Genomic DNA, 17,171 nt, shown 5'->3' on the forward strand with positions numbered 1-17,171 from the left:
CAGTTAAAGAAGGTTTCCTTCTGCTGCGAGGGCAGAGCCTTGGTGTTCAAAGGCTCAAGCCTCCCTGAAGAGTGGGAATTAGATGTTCCCAAAACACTTATCCCAAATGCCCGAGGGCGGGGGTAGCATGCGGGGGCAAATCCTACCGCTGTGACATTTCACTGCTTTATCCACGTGCGGGCAGAGGATATGGGAACCGGTGCTCGCAGCGATAAAGCCAGCCCTGGTTTAGCCCAGCAGTGATTTGCCTCGGTGTCCAGGTTCCCTCCCCATCGTGACTGCGCTGGCTCACCACCCGTGGAGAACCGGCATTTTTCAGCGGCACCAGAGGAAGAAATTCTGCTTTTACCACTGACCTTCCTCCAGCTGCGAGGAAGAGGCTTAAAACCCGCTGCCAGCCTACGAACTCGGCACGTGCACGGGCTCCGGCCATCAACGTCTCCTCACCCGTTAGCAGGGCGTGCTACGGCAGCCGCAAATTGATCTTCGCTCATTTTGCTTTTACTGCCACGCAGACTAGCTGCCCCGAAACGGCATCAGCTGCGATGAAGCATCACACGTCTAGCACCCACACGCAAAGCCGCAGGTGCCCCCACCGCAGATGGGGTGGGACATCGGGGTCCCCACGGGACACCCCACTGGGGTCCTCCCCACGCTGCCTCCTCGTTTCATGGCAGCGGATCAAAGGCAACGAAAATCACCTTCTGCTCTGCTGCCTCCGGTAACTCCCCCTGGGAGGCAGTTTTAGCTGTGGAGCGACAGCTCAGAAGGAAAATAAAAAGGGGGAAAACAAATAATAATAATAATAAAAAAAATAAATAGAAATAGCCAGCGGCCTGCCTGCAAACCCCAGCTCATCTTACAGTTTGTAAACTGAGAGGCAAAGACGACAATAAAGGATATAGCCTGGTTCCTCAGGTCGGATGCTGTATCCCTCCTCATCAAGCTCAGGTGAATTCTGAATAGGACACAAAAAAACCCCCAAAGAATTAGGAATGCTAATTCTGCTCCTGGAAAGCTGGAGCAGCTCTTTCCACCTGAAGAAAGGGAGGAATTTGCTGCACCGGTGGCCCCTCGGGAGCAAAGAGCACCCGTGCTCTGGCACAGCACCCGCTGGGGCATTCAGCAGGGGCCGAGCACCCAGCCTCGCTGCAGATCGAATTTTGCAGTGCCCAATTTTCACAGATGAAATCTCACAAGGTTCAGTTTTTGCAGAAAGTTTTTTGCAATGCTTGGTTGCAACCCAGGGTCTTCTCTGGGTACCTGCAACATCCCGCAGACCTGGGCAGTGCTCGCCGGAGCTGCCCGGTTTCTGGGTAGTTTGACATGCAGATACAAAATATGCATCTGGATACAGCTAACACCCGGACATCTCCCAAAACGGCCACGGCCACCCAGAAAACCAAGAGGCATCGTGTGCTAGATGGAGGGGAGGGAGGCTCCTTGGGACACTTACGTATCTGTCCCAGTCGATCTCCGCATAAAATCCATTCGGGGCTCCATTCGTTTTCTTCTGCAACACATCAGAAAACAAAATTTCCAAGTTTTAAATTAAGGCAACAGGAACACAGCATACCACAAACACGTGCGTTGAGGTGGCTGGGATGCCACTGGGTATTGCTGGAGCTGCCCGCGCAGGCACTACGGCCGGCCGCTCTGCGCGTGCACAGCGGCGATACGCAACAGCGCTTCCCATTTCTGGAAGGTCTTCCACACCAGAGAGCTAAAAAAGTTGGTGGGTTTTTTTTTTTTTTTGAACATTCCTTAGCTGAACGTACAACATTTCTTATGGAGAAGAAATTAAACAGCAACTTCTCCGCGTGCTGGGGTGCTCCGCTCGACGCCCACCGAGCACAGGTAGCACCGCTATTTATCGGGAGATAAACACCTTCCCCAGAACACGCCGAAAGAAGGATTCGGTTTCTATTATTCAGTATCCAGACCACCCGGGTGTCGTTGCTTCGCCCCGTGGCGAAGCCGGGTTGCAGCAGCGAGAGGTGCCTGGGCTGACCCAGGTGGGACGCGGTGTTAGTGCACGACACGACACACCGACAAACACACACACGGGTTATTGCTGCTTCGGACCGAGGCGGGGGCTGGTTTGGAAGAAGGCTTTGGGCATCCATCGCCTGCGGGACCCTTTGCTGGTCTGCTCTGGGCATCCAAAAAACCCCCAAAGCTCCCGCTGGCCACCACAACCAGCGAGCGGTGCTGCAAGGCCAGCTCGGGGACTGAAGTTAGGCTGGGTTCTCAATTTTGGGCACCTAAATTAGATCATCTGCTTCCCTTCAGCTGCCGGAGCTAGCATCCCCCACCCCAGCACCCTTGCCAAGGGTCTAACGCCCTGTCCCGGGGCAGCAGCGGCAGCATGGGGGCTGGATCAGGCCACCAGCACCCTCGCCCTCCCCGTTTCACCCAACACTCCTTACGATGCTGCCCAAGAACAGAGCAGCCTCATTAGAGGTACAAGGGTGTGGGGAAATAAATTAAAAAAAAAAATATCACTCTGGATGCAGTTATGCGGGGCTTCTGCTTTTCCCCCAGTCCATTTGTATTTAACCCCATTTCTATTCAAGTCATACACATCCACCTGACTGAACCTAAATGGTATTTTCCTATATTCTGGATTTCAAAACAAAAATTACTCACTGTTTTTAACAACCCTTTCGTAGCTGTAAACTGTTTTCCTTACCGAATTTTTTTTTCCTCCTTCACGCACACTCTCAGGTTTGCTATTGCAAGGTGGCTCATTGGGATGAGGGCTGGGCGGCTGGAAGGGATTGGGGTTTGGCAGAAAAAGGGTTAAAGTATCCAGTGGTTGGTTGTTTTGTTCTTTTTTTTTTTTTTAAACACACAAAAATAAGGTACAAGGAATTAGCAAACACACTGCACAGTTCTATAAGAAAAGGAGGGCTCAGCTGTGGCTCCATTAAGAGTAAGCGTGGTTTTTACTGGGGGGGGGGGTCTATTCAGCAGTCAGAGGATTTGCCTCTTGGCCACACCAGTGGCTGCAAACATTATGGTGAAGACATGTTGAAGGAAGAAAAGTTATACTAAATGTCTCCATCCTCCAATTCCCCTGCCTCCAATACATTCCGTGGCTTCATTATACCCCCCCAAAAAACTGCATTTCTGCATCCTTCAGCTTGCTGGAGCACTGGAGACCCTGTCCTGCCCTGTGCTGAGCTTAAACTGCAAGCCACCTGGAAAAATCAAGACTAGGAGCCCGATTGAGAGGGCAGCCGAGCTCACCCAAGGGTCCTGCACCCATGCCTGGCAAGAAAAGGCTGCCCACAGCACTTCTGCCGGTGGAGGGAATGGCTCTGGGCTGCTCCTTGCATTTTATTTATTTATTACTGCTGAATAGAGCCTTGGTTAATGTGCTACCTGAGCTGCAGGCTCTTTTTTTTTTTTAATTACTATTTCTTAACAAGTGGCTTACGAACACAGGGCGAGAGCCCAAAGCCAAGGATCTTGGGTCAGATGTGGGAAAAAGAAAGTGATCTCTCCTAAAAGAGCAATTTGGCACCCCAATTTTTTTACGGCTTTTTAAAAGACACCCCAGCACCGCTCTCCCTGCCGAGCCTCCTGAGGGGGTCTCATTTTTATTTTAAGGTGATCTTCTAACATCTGAATTTGCTCAAGAAATAACGACCGGCACAGTCCCAGTCTGAACCCAACACACTTATTTGCAAAGTTGATATCAAATGGCTAAAGGAGACGTGGTCCGTCTACCACCCAGATCTAGCAGGGGCATTTCTAACACCACCAATAAAAGCAGCAATAATTCAAAAACAAATATCTCCTTATCTTCAGTTTAATATAGAAAATAAAAATAGATACTGGAAGCAGCTGTTCTGGCAATTTTCCCTTAATTCATTGTACAGCAAATCTGACCCAAGCCAATTAGCGGGAGTGGAAACGAGGATGGGGTTTTAGCAGGACACCTGGTCCCTCTGCCCACAGCACTCGTCAGGTGTTTCTCTATTGTTATTTTCTTTATGTTCATTTTGTAGAAAACCTGGAATATGTCATTATTTTAAACAGATAGCTTCTTACTGACATTTATTTTCTATATTAAACAGCAAGGAAGAGACGGTTCACAAAACACTGATGGAGGAATTAGCACCCAAGGGGCCGCGGCAGGAGAGGAGAGCGGGGCTGGGGTCCGTGCAATACTTACGATGCCGTCCCTGTCCGGCGACCCTCTGCAAAAAACAGAAAGGAAGGCAGCCACGTTAGCTCCCAAACCGCACCGCCGCCCGATTAACTTGTGGAAACGGTTTTCTTAACGAATCCACAGCAGCAACGGGTTTCATTATGAAATTGTCAGCAAGTCTGAATTACCTGCCGTGTGCTCCTCATGAAACCCACATAAGGGTCTCTGTGTCATTGCTCTCATTTTATCAGATGACAAATTTCATATTTATTAGTAAATAAAGTGTTCCTGCTGATGATCGTGGTCTCCCAGCTGAGGAGCATCCATGCACCCATCCCGTGGTCACAGCCCTACACTGGATGCGCATCCTTTTGCGGAAGACAATAAAAGTTACGTATAGAGTAATTTAGAGATTTTTTTTTTTTTTTCTTCTGCCAGAAGCACAGTCAATTCCTTTTTGAACGGATTTGAAAATTGATGAGACTCCTCAGGGATCCTAATCCCTGACTGCTTATGGGATTTGGACCTCGGTCACAGCAAATGGCACGGCAGGCTCAGCAGCCGTATTTAAACACTGTCTAGGGATGCCAAGTTATTTAGTGAAAAGACAAATATGTTGATGAAAACCAGACAGGCTCCTCCGCCTCCCCACACACTCCCAAGTTTTACGCATTGCCAGAGATTTGCCACCAATTAACGTCTGACTCTGGGCATCCCAGAAACCCCACAGGGAGCTGCTGCCCGTCCGGCTGTGGTTTAACAGAGAATAAAAAACACTTTTCATCGAACTTCTCCAATTCATACCTGTCTCCCCTCTCTCTCATCTCACGTGTAATCTCTTTGCACAAATATCTCCAAAATTCTTCCAAAGCAGCAGAAATTGTCTCTGCGTCTGTATTTCCCACCGTGCCGCACGAGCCCCGGCATAGGGAATATCACCTCCCGCTCACATCCCGGCCGCGGAGACCCTTTCCCGGCGGAGAGGAGGGGGCAGCAGGTCCTTCCCCACCGCGCCACACCTCCAGCACATCCCGCATCTCCCCCAAAACCCAGGCAGACCCTCCGGAGACCCCCGCACCGCGGTGCCCACCCCCGGGTTCTGGGGTTGCGGTGGCCCGGCCGTGGTGGGGGGGATGACCAGGGGGTCTGTCTGAGCCCACCGCCCCTCGCCGGCTGCCCACGGGGGATTTGGAAAGCGCTCGAAGGCATTTGGGGCGATGACCGCCACGCGACGACCCCGCGACGCGCTAATCGCTGCTGCTCGCTAATTGCGGTGTCTGCTCCACATTGGCCTTTCTACCAGCTCGTTAGCATCACGAATGCCCCGGGATTCGTTATCTCCGTGGGCCACCAGCTTCCCCAGCCTCTAGGAATAGCGGGCTGCTGCGAGCAGACGTGGAAATCACAGTGCTGGCTAAAACCAGGACCTAGACATGGCTCCATTGATTTTCCGTGAGCAGAAGAGGGAGATGCAAAGCAGCCTGTTTTCTGCCCGTCCTTCCGATAAATTATAAATGAAGCCGTACACGGCTGGAGCAGGAGCTCCTGGCTGGTGGATGGACAGCCACCATTCCAAGTGGGAAGCCCCCTTCTCCAGCAGGACAACAGCTCGGTGCTGCACAGCTCTTTTGGGATGTGCTCCACATCGCCCCATATTTTTGGGCCCCCTTTTGCAGCAGAAAAAACCCCGCAGGTGCCGGTGTAGTCAGGTTCACCATGGCCCTGGGAGCGTGGCCGGACCTGCAGAGCTGCAGCGGCTGTCCCTTCGCATGGGGAGCCTCACCAAATGCCGCTGAGATACAAAATAGCTCAGGGAAACAAATTTAAAAAAAAAAAAAAAGAAAAAACCCATAGGTTTTCTGCTGTTCCAGGCATAAAGTACTTCTGGAAAGGCCTGGATGATGCTGCAGGTGTGGGAACAGGGGTCCCCGCTGCCTTTCCCCCCTCTCCATCCCCAGAAGACTGGGCTGCACGGGCTCCTTTGCCACACTGCTTTGGGACATACCCCCCACCCCACCCCAAAGCCACATCAGTGAGAGCCGAGAGCCCTCCCCAGGCTGGGCTCAGCACCCCACCAGACTTTCTGCACCCAGACACAGCACCCCGCGCCAGATGTGGCGAGCACCCCGTGCCAGATGTTTTCCCAGGAAGCAAAAGCAAAGCCGAAGGAGCATGCGCTCCGTGAGCCCTCGCCGTCCCGAGCCTGCCCCAACCACCCAGCTCTTCGCTCCACCAACGGCCTCGCTGCCTGCACAGGCATCTCTTTAAATTGAATTTGCATCTAAAAAGATCTCAGCAGACGGGCAAATCAGTAGTTTGGGCAGAGATTAATCTGCTGAAACTCTCAGAGGAGTAATTTTCTTCTGATCACCGCTGTCACCATAAATTGCAAACACGTGGAGAACTGGCTTTATTATCTCTGCAGCAGCACTGAGAAAATACCTTATTTGTTGGCCGCTGGATGTACAAGGGGAAACAGCTTAAATGTATTTGTTATTACAAGACTTGATCCAAGGATGACAAATGCCCGCGATACACTGACTTCCTGTCCTGGCAGATCGGCATCAACTTCTCCCCAGTATCATTATATATTAATGTGGTTTATATATCATTGACTTACGTGGAATCAGTATCCTTTTCTTTCTTGCGTATACCAAAGGCCTTCCTTGTACGTTTTTTCAATCCTGGGGATAGAAGGCATATAAATAAGAATGTAATATTAATCTTACACTTCGGATAAATCCTCCAAAAGTTTCTTTATTCCCTTGTCAGCTGTAATGCATAAAGAAGTTAAAAAAGACAGACCCCAAACCCAAGAAACTGCCAGCAGGACTTTGCAGGTAGTGTGTACATTTACTTATGCCTTTTATTTGTTCGCTGAACACTTATTAACTTAATCTCAGCATGCGTGACTACGTGTTTCACAGTTAATATTTCTAAGCTTACCATCCTAATTATACACTCCTTTGCTGTGCTTCATGTGGGTACTAATGCATGGTGGGAAAACCCTTCTTTAGTGTAAAAAACCCAGTATAAACCATGAGGTTGGTTATCTTCTGCACCAATTCTTGATCTGCAGAGTGCTTAAAGTGATGCCTGGTACCAATGATGCTGGAGCTGGCTGGGAAGCAGGATGCCCCAGAAGCCACGGAGCCTATTGGGGCGGTGACCACCGCCACATCGCTTTTAAAAACAGATGGAAGAGAGTGGGTTTCCACGAGTTTCTCCTTCTCCAGACTAAGAGCTAACCAGGAAAGAGATTTTTAATAACTGCTTGCAGCAAGCACACCAAGGAAGGGATTTGGAACATTTTAAACCGCCACGTTTCACCTGGCTGGCTGGTTTTCATGCAGCTGATTTTCTGCTGGTGGTGCCCATCCAGCCCGACCGCTGAGACCCGGCTGGAGCTAGAAGCTGCTCTCACGTTGGACGCTGCCGGACACGCCTGTCACGCAATCGCTGCCAGCCGCACGATACCAATTAATTTAGGTCACGGTGTAATTTAGAGATCCTGGTGGCTGAAGCAGCCAATATAAACCATGGCCCTTGAGCCTAGAACAGCTATTGCTGGCCTCTTCCTTTTGGAGCTCCTAAGAGTTTTGCTTTGGTCTGGAAATGACCCAAACGTGAAGCACTGTGGGTTGGACACTACTGCAAGGATGCAGCAACAACCTGGAGAGGCAAATGCAACGGCTCACACCGATGCAACGAGCTGGCCTACAGCAAACCACCGTATCAAGTGTGCAGGAATCACAGCATGCTCATTAGGAGTCCCGTTAGCCACACGCTTGCCCACACAGCCCACTGCTGCAAGCCTCCCTCTCCCCGATGCGGAGCACAACGCCTTTGGAAGGTGCCGACAAGGCTCGGCGGCACAAACTGGGGCTGCCACGACCGGGATACAGCTCGAGCAACGTCTACCGTACCAGAATCACACAGCTATACTTGTGCTAGAATGTGCTTTCTTAAAAAGTACCGCCTAGGATTCAACAAACACCCTCAAGCTTCTACCTCGAGCGATGTGCCGAAAGAGCCAAATCTCCTGTAGCTCACCTGAAATTGGCTCAACGCCGCAGAAGCGCGGGAGCACTCATCCTACGAGCCGTCTGCTCCAGCACAGTTCATTTGATTGATGCTTTTGGGGGAGACTGGATTTCTTTGGTCTGCCTCCTGCTTTGAACATGCCCTTGAATTGAAATTATTTTCCGTTTTCCCGGGAACGTCCTACTCTTCTGGGCATTGACTGAAGGTTGCAACAAGCACACAAGTGCTAGCTTTCTGCAGCACATCAAAACCGCTAATTTAAATATTATCAGAATGCAGGGGGGTGCTTCAGGCTCTCAATACCCCATGGCCAGGTGGGCTTTTTAGGCCAACACTAGGACCAAGCCAGCCAAGGTAGGACCAGGAGAGGCTCCAGCAGCTCTTCCTGGTGCTGCTCATGGAGCCTTGGGTTGGACATTTTCCTTGTGAAATTGGAAACAAAGAGAATGCTCATAAAAAAAAAAAAATCACTCCCGGTGCACTTCCCTCCTCTGCCCCATGCAAACATTACACTGTCAGGGATGAAGGAATCCCTTATGGAATCCATACACCCGCAGCAGCTGAGGGCAGCATAAGCAGGTGGGAGCAATGCTGAACCCCATGGGCTCATCCTGCAACCTTGCGTGGACCGCTTGCTTTTTCTACATCGTGCCTTTCAGCTTCCCTACAATTTCTTCAAGACTCAAGCAAGTTATTAATAACTGAGGAAGGTTTCCATTAATCTCACCCCTAGAATAACTTCATCCTCCAAACTCAAAGTAGAACAGGGAGGGCCAAAAACCCCAGAAATGGAGCTGTTTAGTCTTATCTGAAGCACCCAATTTGGCTAAATTTTGTAACGAAGCCTTCTGCTCAGTTATATAATAGGCCCACCATCTGCTTAAAATGGTAATGATTGAAGGGAAAAAGGGATATTTAGGAAAGGCAGAACAAAAATGAAAGCCTCCTTCAGAGACGGTTGTCAAGAGACGGTGGGAGCGGGTCCCCTGCCAAACCCCACCGCCGGCCCCGGGGCCAGGCACTGGCTGCCTGTCCCCGACGGTGACACCAGAGAAGTCCGCGGTTCCATGGGGGACAACGCGGTGATTTTCCAGGACGGCTCTGCTGGGCTGCAGCTCAGAGGAGCTCATGTGTCCCTTGATGTGGTCAGGGAGCTGTTAAAAATACCCCGTCTGATGGTGCAGGGACAGAGCTGAGGGTTGGGCATGGAAGGGCACTGCACGCTCTGGTCCTCAAGTCTCGTTTCGGTTGGCTTTAGGAACTGAAGCACCGTAAAACCTGTTCTGGTAAGAGTCATCGTGATAAAAAGTAATAATGAGACCTTGTCCGCAGAGGGCACGCTACATGGAAACACTATAGGTTCAGGGGAACACCCCAGAACAAGACAGATTTACTGCTGGAAGAGAAAAGGTGATAGTAAGTGGGAGAGAAAGCAGAGAAGAGGCAGTGAAGCGGCAGAAAGACGGCATGAAATAAGAAAATAGAGCATAGCCATGTGGGGCATCAAGGGATGGCTCAGAGCAGGGAGGAGCCGAAATCACCCCTCGGGTGATGCTCTCTGAAGCAGCACCTGGCATGGAGACCAAATCCCACCTTTCCCCATCAAGGAGCACCGAGTGCCGGCTCCAAACCGCTCTCCCATGGGAAGACCCAGAGACCCGCATCGCCCTGCGATGGCAGCGCTAGGTGACACCAGACGAAAGGGTCTACGTGTCACCCGAAGACACAGCCCACTCCTTCAGCTGTCCCCACTCTACCCAGCACCTCTGGGGGCAACTGGGCAAGACACCCACCTTCTCCTCGCCCCACCAGACCCGTCCCCTTGCAGGGCTCTGGCTGGATGCCCGCTTGGTGCTGAGCCTGGGAAGGGTTTCCTAAAACCCCGAGGCACCCCACCTCACCGCACAGGTCATACAGGGCACACTGGGGACACGTCTCCTCTGACCCCTGCTAACTCTGCCTGACAGTGCTACACCCTTCAGCCACGGAAATCCCATCAGCTACAGGGCTACTAGAGGTGTCCCAGGCCACCAAAAGTACCAGAGCAATAAAGATGGGTGTGATGTGGTACCCAGCTAACGTCGGCATCAGAGGAGGAAGATTTAAATCCCTGCAGCTGTAGCCTTCCTAGCCCTCTCTCCATCCATTTGCCCTGGGGACTGACTACCTGACAAGAATCCTAATAATTCTCATAGCAGAAATGTTAACGCACTCAAGTAAACAACATTAAGAGTTACAGAAGTCCCTCCCCACGTTCCCGAAGCCTCTTCCCTTTTCTCACATCCAAAATACAAGGGAGGACCCACCTCTGCAGGCTGCCCAGCGCTGTGAGGCAGGCAGCAGGTCTCTATTTTAATCTCAGCTTAAAACCGCGCTTTGCGTTGGACACAGGTCAGGACAAAGCTTGAGCTTTCCTGCCTGTTTCACAGCACCGGAGGAGGGGACCAGGCACAAACTCTGCCTTCCCACTGGCAGGTCCTGTGTTCCTCACCCCTGTTTTGAAGATTAACAGCCAATTTCATTCTGCACAGTTATTAGGTGGCTAAAGCAGAGGTCTCCAAGCAGGAAAGGCCATATATTACCCTCACCCCTTAGTTGATGCTCTTTGAAGGGGCACAGCAGCACCAGTTCGACCCACCACCACATCAGACCATCACCTGCACGAGCTGGAGAAACCACCAGCAACCAAATACCATGCCCGCGTGTCCTGCTCAAAGACCAGCATGACGTCCTCCTTCTGGAGGGGACATTTGACTAAAATGTTAGCGGACGGACTTATTTGACATCCGTGCTGCCTCCTCCAGCAGGTTTTCCTCAATGAGCCTCATGCAACGACAGCCCAGAGCCACCCGGGTGCCATTACCTGTGCAGCAGCAAGAGTGCCTAAAACCACGTCAACAGCACAAAACCAGCCTTGCCCGCAGAGGCCAAACATGGGGAAAGCCACCAGCCCCTCCAAAGTACAGCAACTTCACATGTCGCAATTAGTCCTCATCAAGCCAGCCAAATGGCTTCGAATGCTCTTACTCAAAGACTGAGAGTAGCCACAAGCCAAGGCTGAACTAACTGCTGTGTGCCAGGGATCTCACTTCAAACACAAATAGCTCTCTGAATCAGGAGGCATTATTCACCTTTTATTACCCTTTTTTTTTTTCTCCTGGTATACCCAAGAATTGGCATCTGAGAAACATCTGAGGACAGGAATTAGTATTTAACACTATGAAGCTTTCCCCATTTTACTCTTAAGAGCTACCAACGTCTTATTTGCTACACCAAACACTTAACACCTCTAGAAGAAAAACCACCCTGTTCTCCCAAACCCGGTCCCTCACCCTCCGTCCCCAGGCGGTGGGAGCAGCTGCTCCTTCTGGACCCTTGACTATCGAGGGGGGTCCCTGGAGAAAGAGCTACTCGCTCGGGAGGATGGGCCTCATAAAAGACATGGAAACCTGCTGTTGTTTCATAGCCAAAGGACTTTGTATTTGGTTTTGGCTTGCTTTACTAACGAAATAACAATCCTCCCTTTGCTCAGCAAGACAAAACCAAGGGCAAGACAAAACTACTGAAATCCTGAGTCATATCCGGAGGAAAAAGTCAAATGGTAATTTAAGTTTAAGAAGTGAGGGTGTAACCACATCAAGCCCCAAATAAATAACCCAAACAGCAGCGTCTCAAGCACTCTCTGCAAGTCAGCCCAGAAGTTTCCCCTGCCTCGACACAGCAGCAGCCTGCACCTACCATGGGCCCAGCTGCTGTGCCAATGCTATATTTTATATGAAAATGGGCACGTTTCGTCCATTGCAAACCCAGGGATGCTCGACTACTTCATCCTCGGTAGAAGTCAAGTCTTAGTAACCACGCTACTTCAGTCCATGTTATGTTTCCTTTTGTCCACTTTATATGTAATTAAATTAGTATACATCTTCATAACTTTTAAAATGCTTTACCTAAACCAACCTTTATGTTAAAGCTCATTACCAGCCTTTCACCAGCCTTAATAAAGCGGCAGGGAACCGACCCCTCCACGCACTACCTTGATACAGTCATTAATCTTTTAACCGCCTTCATTTACAAGTCTAATTGCCGACGTTACTCCAGAGAAGAGAGGACGGACCATCGGCAAGCGGCGGTCGGGCAGCGATGGCTCCGTTTATGTCGGCAGTCGTAAGGGGCTCGTTCTGCAGCAGCGTGGCCCCGCAGACCACGGCCAGGGGTTACGAGAGGATTTCTTCACCAGACGAGGTCTTCTGCTGCTTTTCCCCCCGCCTGCCACCGAGACACCGCAGGCACCAGGCTCCAGCCCCAAACCCATCACCACAGGCCATTAATATCCCATTGCCACCACTGTTACCCAGTTTCTTTCCCAGTTTAAACTGGTGCATCTCTCAGCTACCACAGCAGACTAAGTTTTAGTAAAGATTCACTTTTTAACCAGCAGCACTTGTATTTCCCAACCTCACGCCGGTCTCCAGCCCAGGCAAGGCTACGGGCTTCCCCAGGCTCCTGGTATCACAAATAGTTTTGCAGTTGGTCTGCCGTGGTCAATCTCCATTTTCCCCCTTGTTGAGGGTATTTATTTCGGGCATTAGCCTCCATTCCTCTGTGCAAAGTGACATAAATAGTGCATGTCAGGTCTTTTTACCAAATGTCTGTCTTCCCAGTCAATAAGTCACCCTTCTTATCCCCTTGAGGAAAGAACTTTAAAACCCCTCTCTATTTCAAGTTGAGTAGTTGTTCGTTTTTCCCCTCGATTCTCAAGGTTTCCTCTCCCTAGGAGGAAAAACTTTACACTATTCTACACTTTCCGACAACACACTCTGCAGCTCCCTGTTCCCAGCAAACGCTGTGGTTCCCCGCTCTCCTCCAGCCTCTCCTGCTGGGACCATCCCGCTCAAGCACTTTGCTCCACCGGCCAAGATATCACATCCTTCACAGCACAGGGACATCCTCCAGGACCACAGCTCCCAGGAAAAACACAAGGAAGATGCGCCTACCAATTTAACTAAAAAAAAAACCCCGAACAACACATTTCAAAGCAATTCTTACGGCTCAGCTCCTCTTGTATCACAAAAAACCACAAAATAACCCAGAACTTTTCCCAAGAGGAATCTGTCCTGAGGCCAGATCAAAGTATTTTGCTTCAAACCAACTACAACCACCACGCATCCACACCTGGATGAAGCTCCGATGAAGGAGGAAGGTGCCCTGGCAGCGGCTCAGGGAACAGGAACAGCCCCTGGGCTTTAACAGCACCAGGTACAGAAGTTTTTGTCTCAAGTCCCACCGATGGAAACCACCAACCTCTGCTCAGGGAAGGGACCACCACTGGACCCTTGGAGATGGGGCCAAGGGGGAGAGCCGTGCTTCCCAGCAAGAACTGAAATCCCCAGTGTGATGGATGTTTGACCTGTGCATAAACCTTGGTTTCAAGTGAGAAGGTTTACCTAGAATTGAAGATTTTTGGTGATGATAATTTTGATATTTGGCTGGTGGGGGTCCAGAAACCACCTGGTCTCAAGGGTAAGGACTGGGCTTAGTACTCCCCTCACACAAAAGTCTATGTTTTAATCAGTCAGAAAATTATTTTTCTGAAAGTTTGCTGGAAAACCCCTTCCAAAAGGCTGGAGGAGTCACCTGCAGGAGCTTGCTTACTTTGCTACCTCAAAATACATAAAAAGTCATTTTTAAAACAAACAATTGAAGCCCTCTCTGAAGAAACGCAATGCTGTATGCACATGCAGCTCTGCCCAGCGGTCGTGTGACCTTGCTGTATTTAATATTTCATCCCAGTAAACCAATAATTTCCGGTGCAAACTGTCACTAAACTACATTTAGCTTTGCCATGGGGGGCTAACAAAGCCATCTTTGATAATAAGCTAGCCAGGCATTAAAAGGTCCTTACTTTACCCTATTGGTTTTCCAAGGTACTGAAAAAAAAATTCTTATCTGGTTAGCAAAGTCTCACAGACACATATCACAATCTTCCACATGCTTACAACAGTTTCTCCCTGTTAGAAAGTGGGGGGGGAAAAAAAGGGATTGTGGCCTCACTGCCACTTTTGTCACTCTCTGCCAGAGCAGAACATTGTTGGCATCTTGCCTGTGGCTTTCAGGAAAGGAGATACTTGAAAACAAAACTGAACAACAATAGTTGTGGGTTTGGTTTTTGTTTGTTTTGTTTTTTTAAATAAAAATAAACGCTGAGAAGTTTGGTCCTTATCAGAAATTTCAGTTGGAAGACGCTGAAGGACTAACAGTGTTTGAGAGCCTAAACCAAGATTGCAAATAAGTCTGAATAACATAGAACATGGCAAGTTACTGCTCTGGGATCATTTTCTCCTACAGTAGGAGTGGTTGCTCCTGGTTCAAGGTCCCAGGCTGTTGAGTCTTGTAAATAATGCTATTTTGAGATGTGGTACATCACCTTTCACCAGGAGGTCCAGTGATGATGCTCTTGGTCACCATTGGAGGAGAAAAAAAAAAGTTTTGTACTAAACCCAAGCCCCACCATCAAGCAAGGACATGCCAAAGGGGAGCAGAGAGGTGGCATCACACCTGGGCTTGGTCCTGCTCGGCTTCTGCACCCAACCCCAGCACCCAACGCTTCTGGAGCCCCCCCCAGAGCTGATGGGAGAGCAACGGGGCAGCCAAAAGGCTGGAAGAGCTGGAGGTGGGCACCGACACGAGCTTCGTCTGTTCGGCACAGCACCAAAAACCACATCAGGAGCGGCTGCGTTGGGGTCCAAGCGTTCTGTCGGGAATGGAAATGTGGCCAAGAAGGGCTCTCCACTCCAATGGGCAGAGGTAACACAAGATCCCGTGGCTGACTCGGAAACAGAGTCACATTTTCCACCGTGAGGGTAATTAAGTCTCTGAACAGGTTGCAGTGAACTCTGCCTAAGGAGATTTTGAATTATCGTTCAACACCTTTCTAAAAATACACATCTTATTGCAGCTGCTAGACGTGAAGGAGAAATGAGGGAAAGTCCTGCGGCCAAGTGGCCACCTCTGGGTTTGTGGCTGCTGACACACACGTCCTGCTCGCCCCAGAGCAGCAGCCCCCGTGTCAGGCTCCTGCCCCGGAGCAACGAGCACCCATCCCCACGTACCCACGGTGGGGGGTTTGGGCTCCCAGGACCCTCACGTCTTTCCCCTTCCCTTTAGTCTGTACCTTTTTCCCCTTTGCAAACCACCCAAATATTCGTCTCGGCAGTCAGAATCAGGAGTTCAAAGGGCTGGGAAATGGCACAGCCCTCGAGCCAAAACCCCCGCTTTGCAGGCTCTCAGCACGCCGAGGGAGCGCACACCGGCTTATTTAAATACACCCGGAGACAAAACCTGTGTCTGGGCATTAGACTGGCCCCTTTGCTTTGCAGGCACAATTCAGTTCAATTAACTTGCGTGCCTGCAGCGCAGGGACGAGACCCCAGCATGTGGGAATACACCCCAAGCCATGGAAACACATTTTTATTCCATATAAATATAGGTCTGGGCTCTCCCCATGGCAAGACCCAGTGTAAAAATGGGCATCGCTGCAGCTGGGTGCAGACAGGAGCCTTAAAATAAGGGGCAGCATCAGCAGGAAGCATCGCAACACACGGGACGCCGATTCATTTTTCTTCTGCAACGGAGCTGAGCATTTAAGGACTAACATCAGAGACATGCAAATTGTTGCTCATGGGTTATTCACCAGCCTCAGTAAAGCAGTTGCAGAAATCGCTCACCGCCTGCTTTCCCCAGAGATCAGATTTTTTAATATCAACTTGCAGAGACCCCGGGTGTGCGGCAACCGAGGGACACGGGACACAAACGTCTCCACCAATATTGTCAGTAAATGAATTCTGGATACAGTTGTGGCTTTCATTCGCGGCTGGCACACACACAAAAACGCCAGATGCGTTTCTAAAGGTTGCTGCGCTATTTAAGAAGTTGTCCAGGACGGGCTCTCCCTCCCAAACGACACTCAGATTTCTATTTTTAGGGGGTTTTAGGGTTTTGGTGTGTCAGGAAAGGGAGATGACGGTGCTCCCATGTGCCTCCCCTAGCACCAGCAGCTGCAGGAGGGCACTGGGCTCGCTGGTGGGGCAGCTCCCTGCAGACAGCACGTCCAGGGGAAACACACACACGTTATATTCCCCCATGCTGATATTTCCTCCTCTCCCCCCAAAAAAAGAAAGAAAAAGAAAAAAAAAAGAAAAAGACAAAAAGCCCTCTGCAAACCTCTCCTTTTCTTTGCAAGGCTTTGCCTTTACATTTGCTCCTCGGCTGGAGCCACGGCCGACGGCAGGTCCCACCTCACAGCCCTGTTTTAAAAGGCATCTCCTTAAAATCCATTGCCTCCACACACACCACAGGCTCCCAGCAACTATTTTGACAACTTTCTACTAAAACCACACCGATTTTGCAGCTGTACTGTTTAGGCAGAACATAAGGACTTATTAAAACCCACCAAAACCCTTGCCCAGGCGTGACACTAAGAAACAGCCTTCCATCCACCCCGTGACTTCTCGATCAAGGCCACCCCGCTGCAGGGGACATCTGTGTGACCCTCCACGAACTCCCACTCCCGATTTCCCAGGTGGAGAAGAGGACACCCGGGCTGGCGGCGTGGGTTTGTCACCTGCGTGACGCAGGAGCTGCTTCCCCGGGGACAAGGTACAACTCTGGGCGAGCTGCCAGCCTGCTCTCCCTTTGGTCATCCAAAAAAAAAAAATTTGCAATAATCACATGTGCATATGATGAAGATCTACAGCCGAAATAAAGCACGACGAGACACTTCTTTCCAGTTCCTCTAACCGTCCTGTTCCTCCCACGGTCTAGCTGTCAAATTAATACCTTGATTTTAAAGCAGTGATTAACCGTGGCAATAGTGTAACTAAAAATAAGAGCAGGAGACCTGACCCGAAGAAAGGCTTCATTTCCAGGCAGCGTTTGACAAAACCGACGGAGCTTCTTCCACCCATCTGTC

At 50.3% G+C, this 17,171-nt stretch overlaps 1 protein-coding gene across 22 annotated transcripts in view; it reads right to left on the reverse strand.

The window, feature by feature from the left end:
* The window catches only part of SGIP1 (SH3GL interacting endocytic adaptor 1), a 62,576-nt gene that overhangs the window by 34,369 nt on the left and 11,036 nt on the right, over positions 1-17,171 (reverse strand). For 15 of the 22 annotated variants that reach the window (XR_007506909.1, XR_007506908.1, XR_007506907.1 and 12 more), the window contains exons 3-7: positions 6,780-6,843; positions 4,184-4,208; positions 2,693-2,770; positions 1,457-1,513; positions 904-958 (exon numbers count right to left, since the gene is read on the reverse strand). Coding sequence is in view for 18 of the 22 variants with exons in the window: in XM_049807508.1 (XP_049663465.1) it covers positions 904-958; positions 1,457-1,513; positions 2,693-2,770; positions 4,184-4,208; positions 6,780-6,843 (279 nt within the window). In the remaining 4 variants the exon portion in view is untranslated. The remainder of the gene's footprint in view (positions 1-903; positions 959-1,456; positions 1,514-2,692; positions 2,771-4,183; positions 4,209-6,779; positions 6,844-17,171) is intronic. The other 7 variants (XM_049807504.1, XM_049807512.1, XM_049807514.1 and 4 more) reach the window with 1 other exon arrangement.

Source organism: Accipiter gentilis, chromosome 8 (genome assembly GCF_929443795.1).
Source record: "Accipiter gentilis chromosome 8, bAccGen1.1, whole genome shotgun sequence".
Classification (NCBI taxonomy): Eukaryota; Metazoa; Chordata; class Aves; order Accipitriformes; family Accipitridae; genus Astur; species Astur gentilis.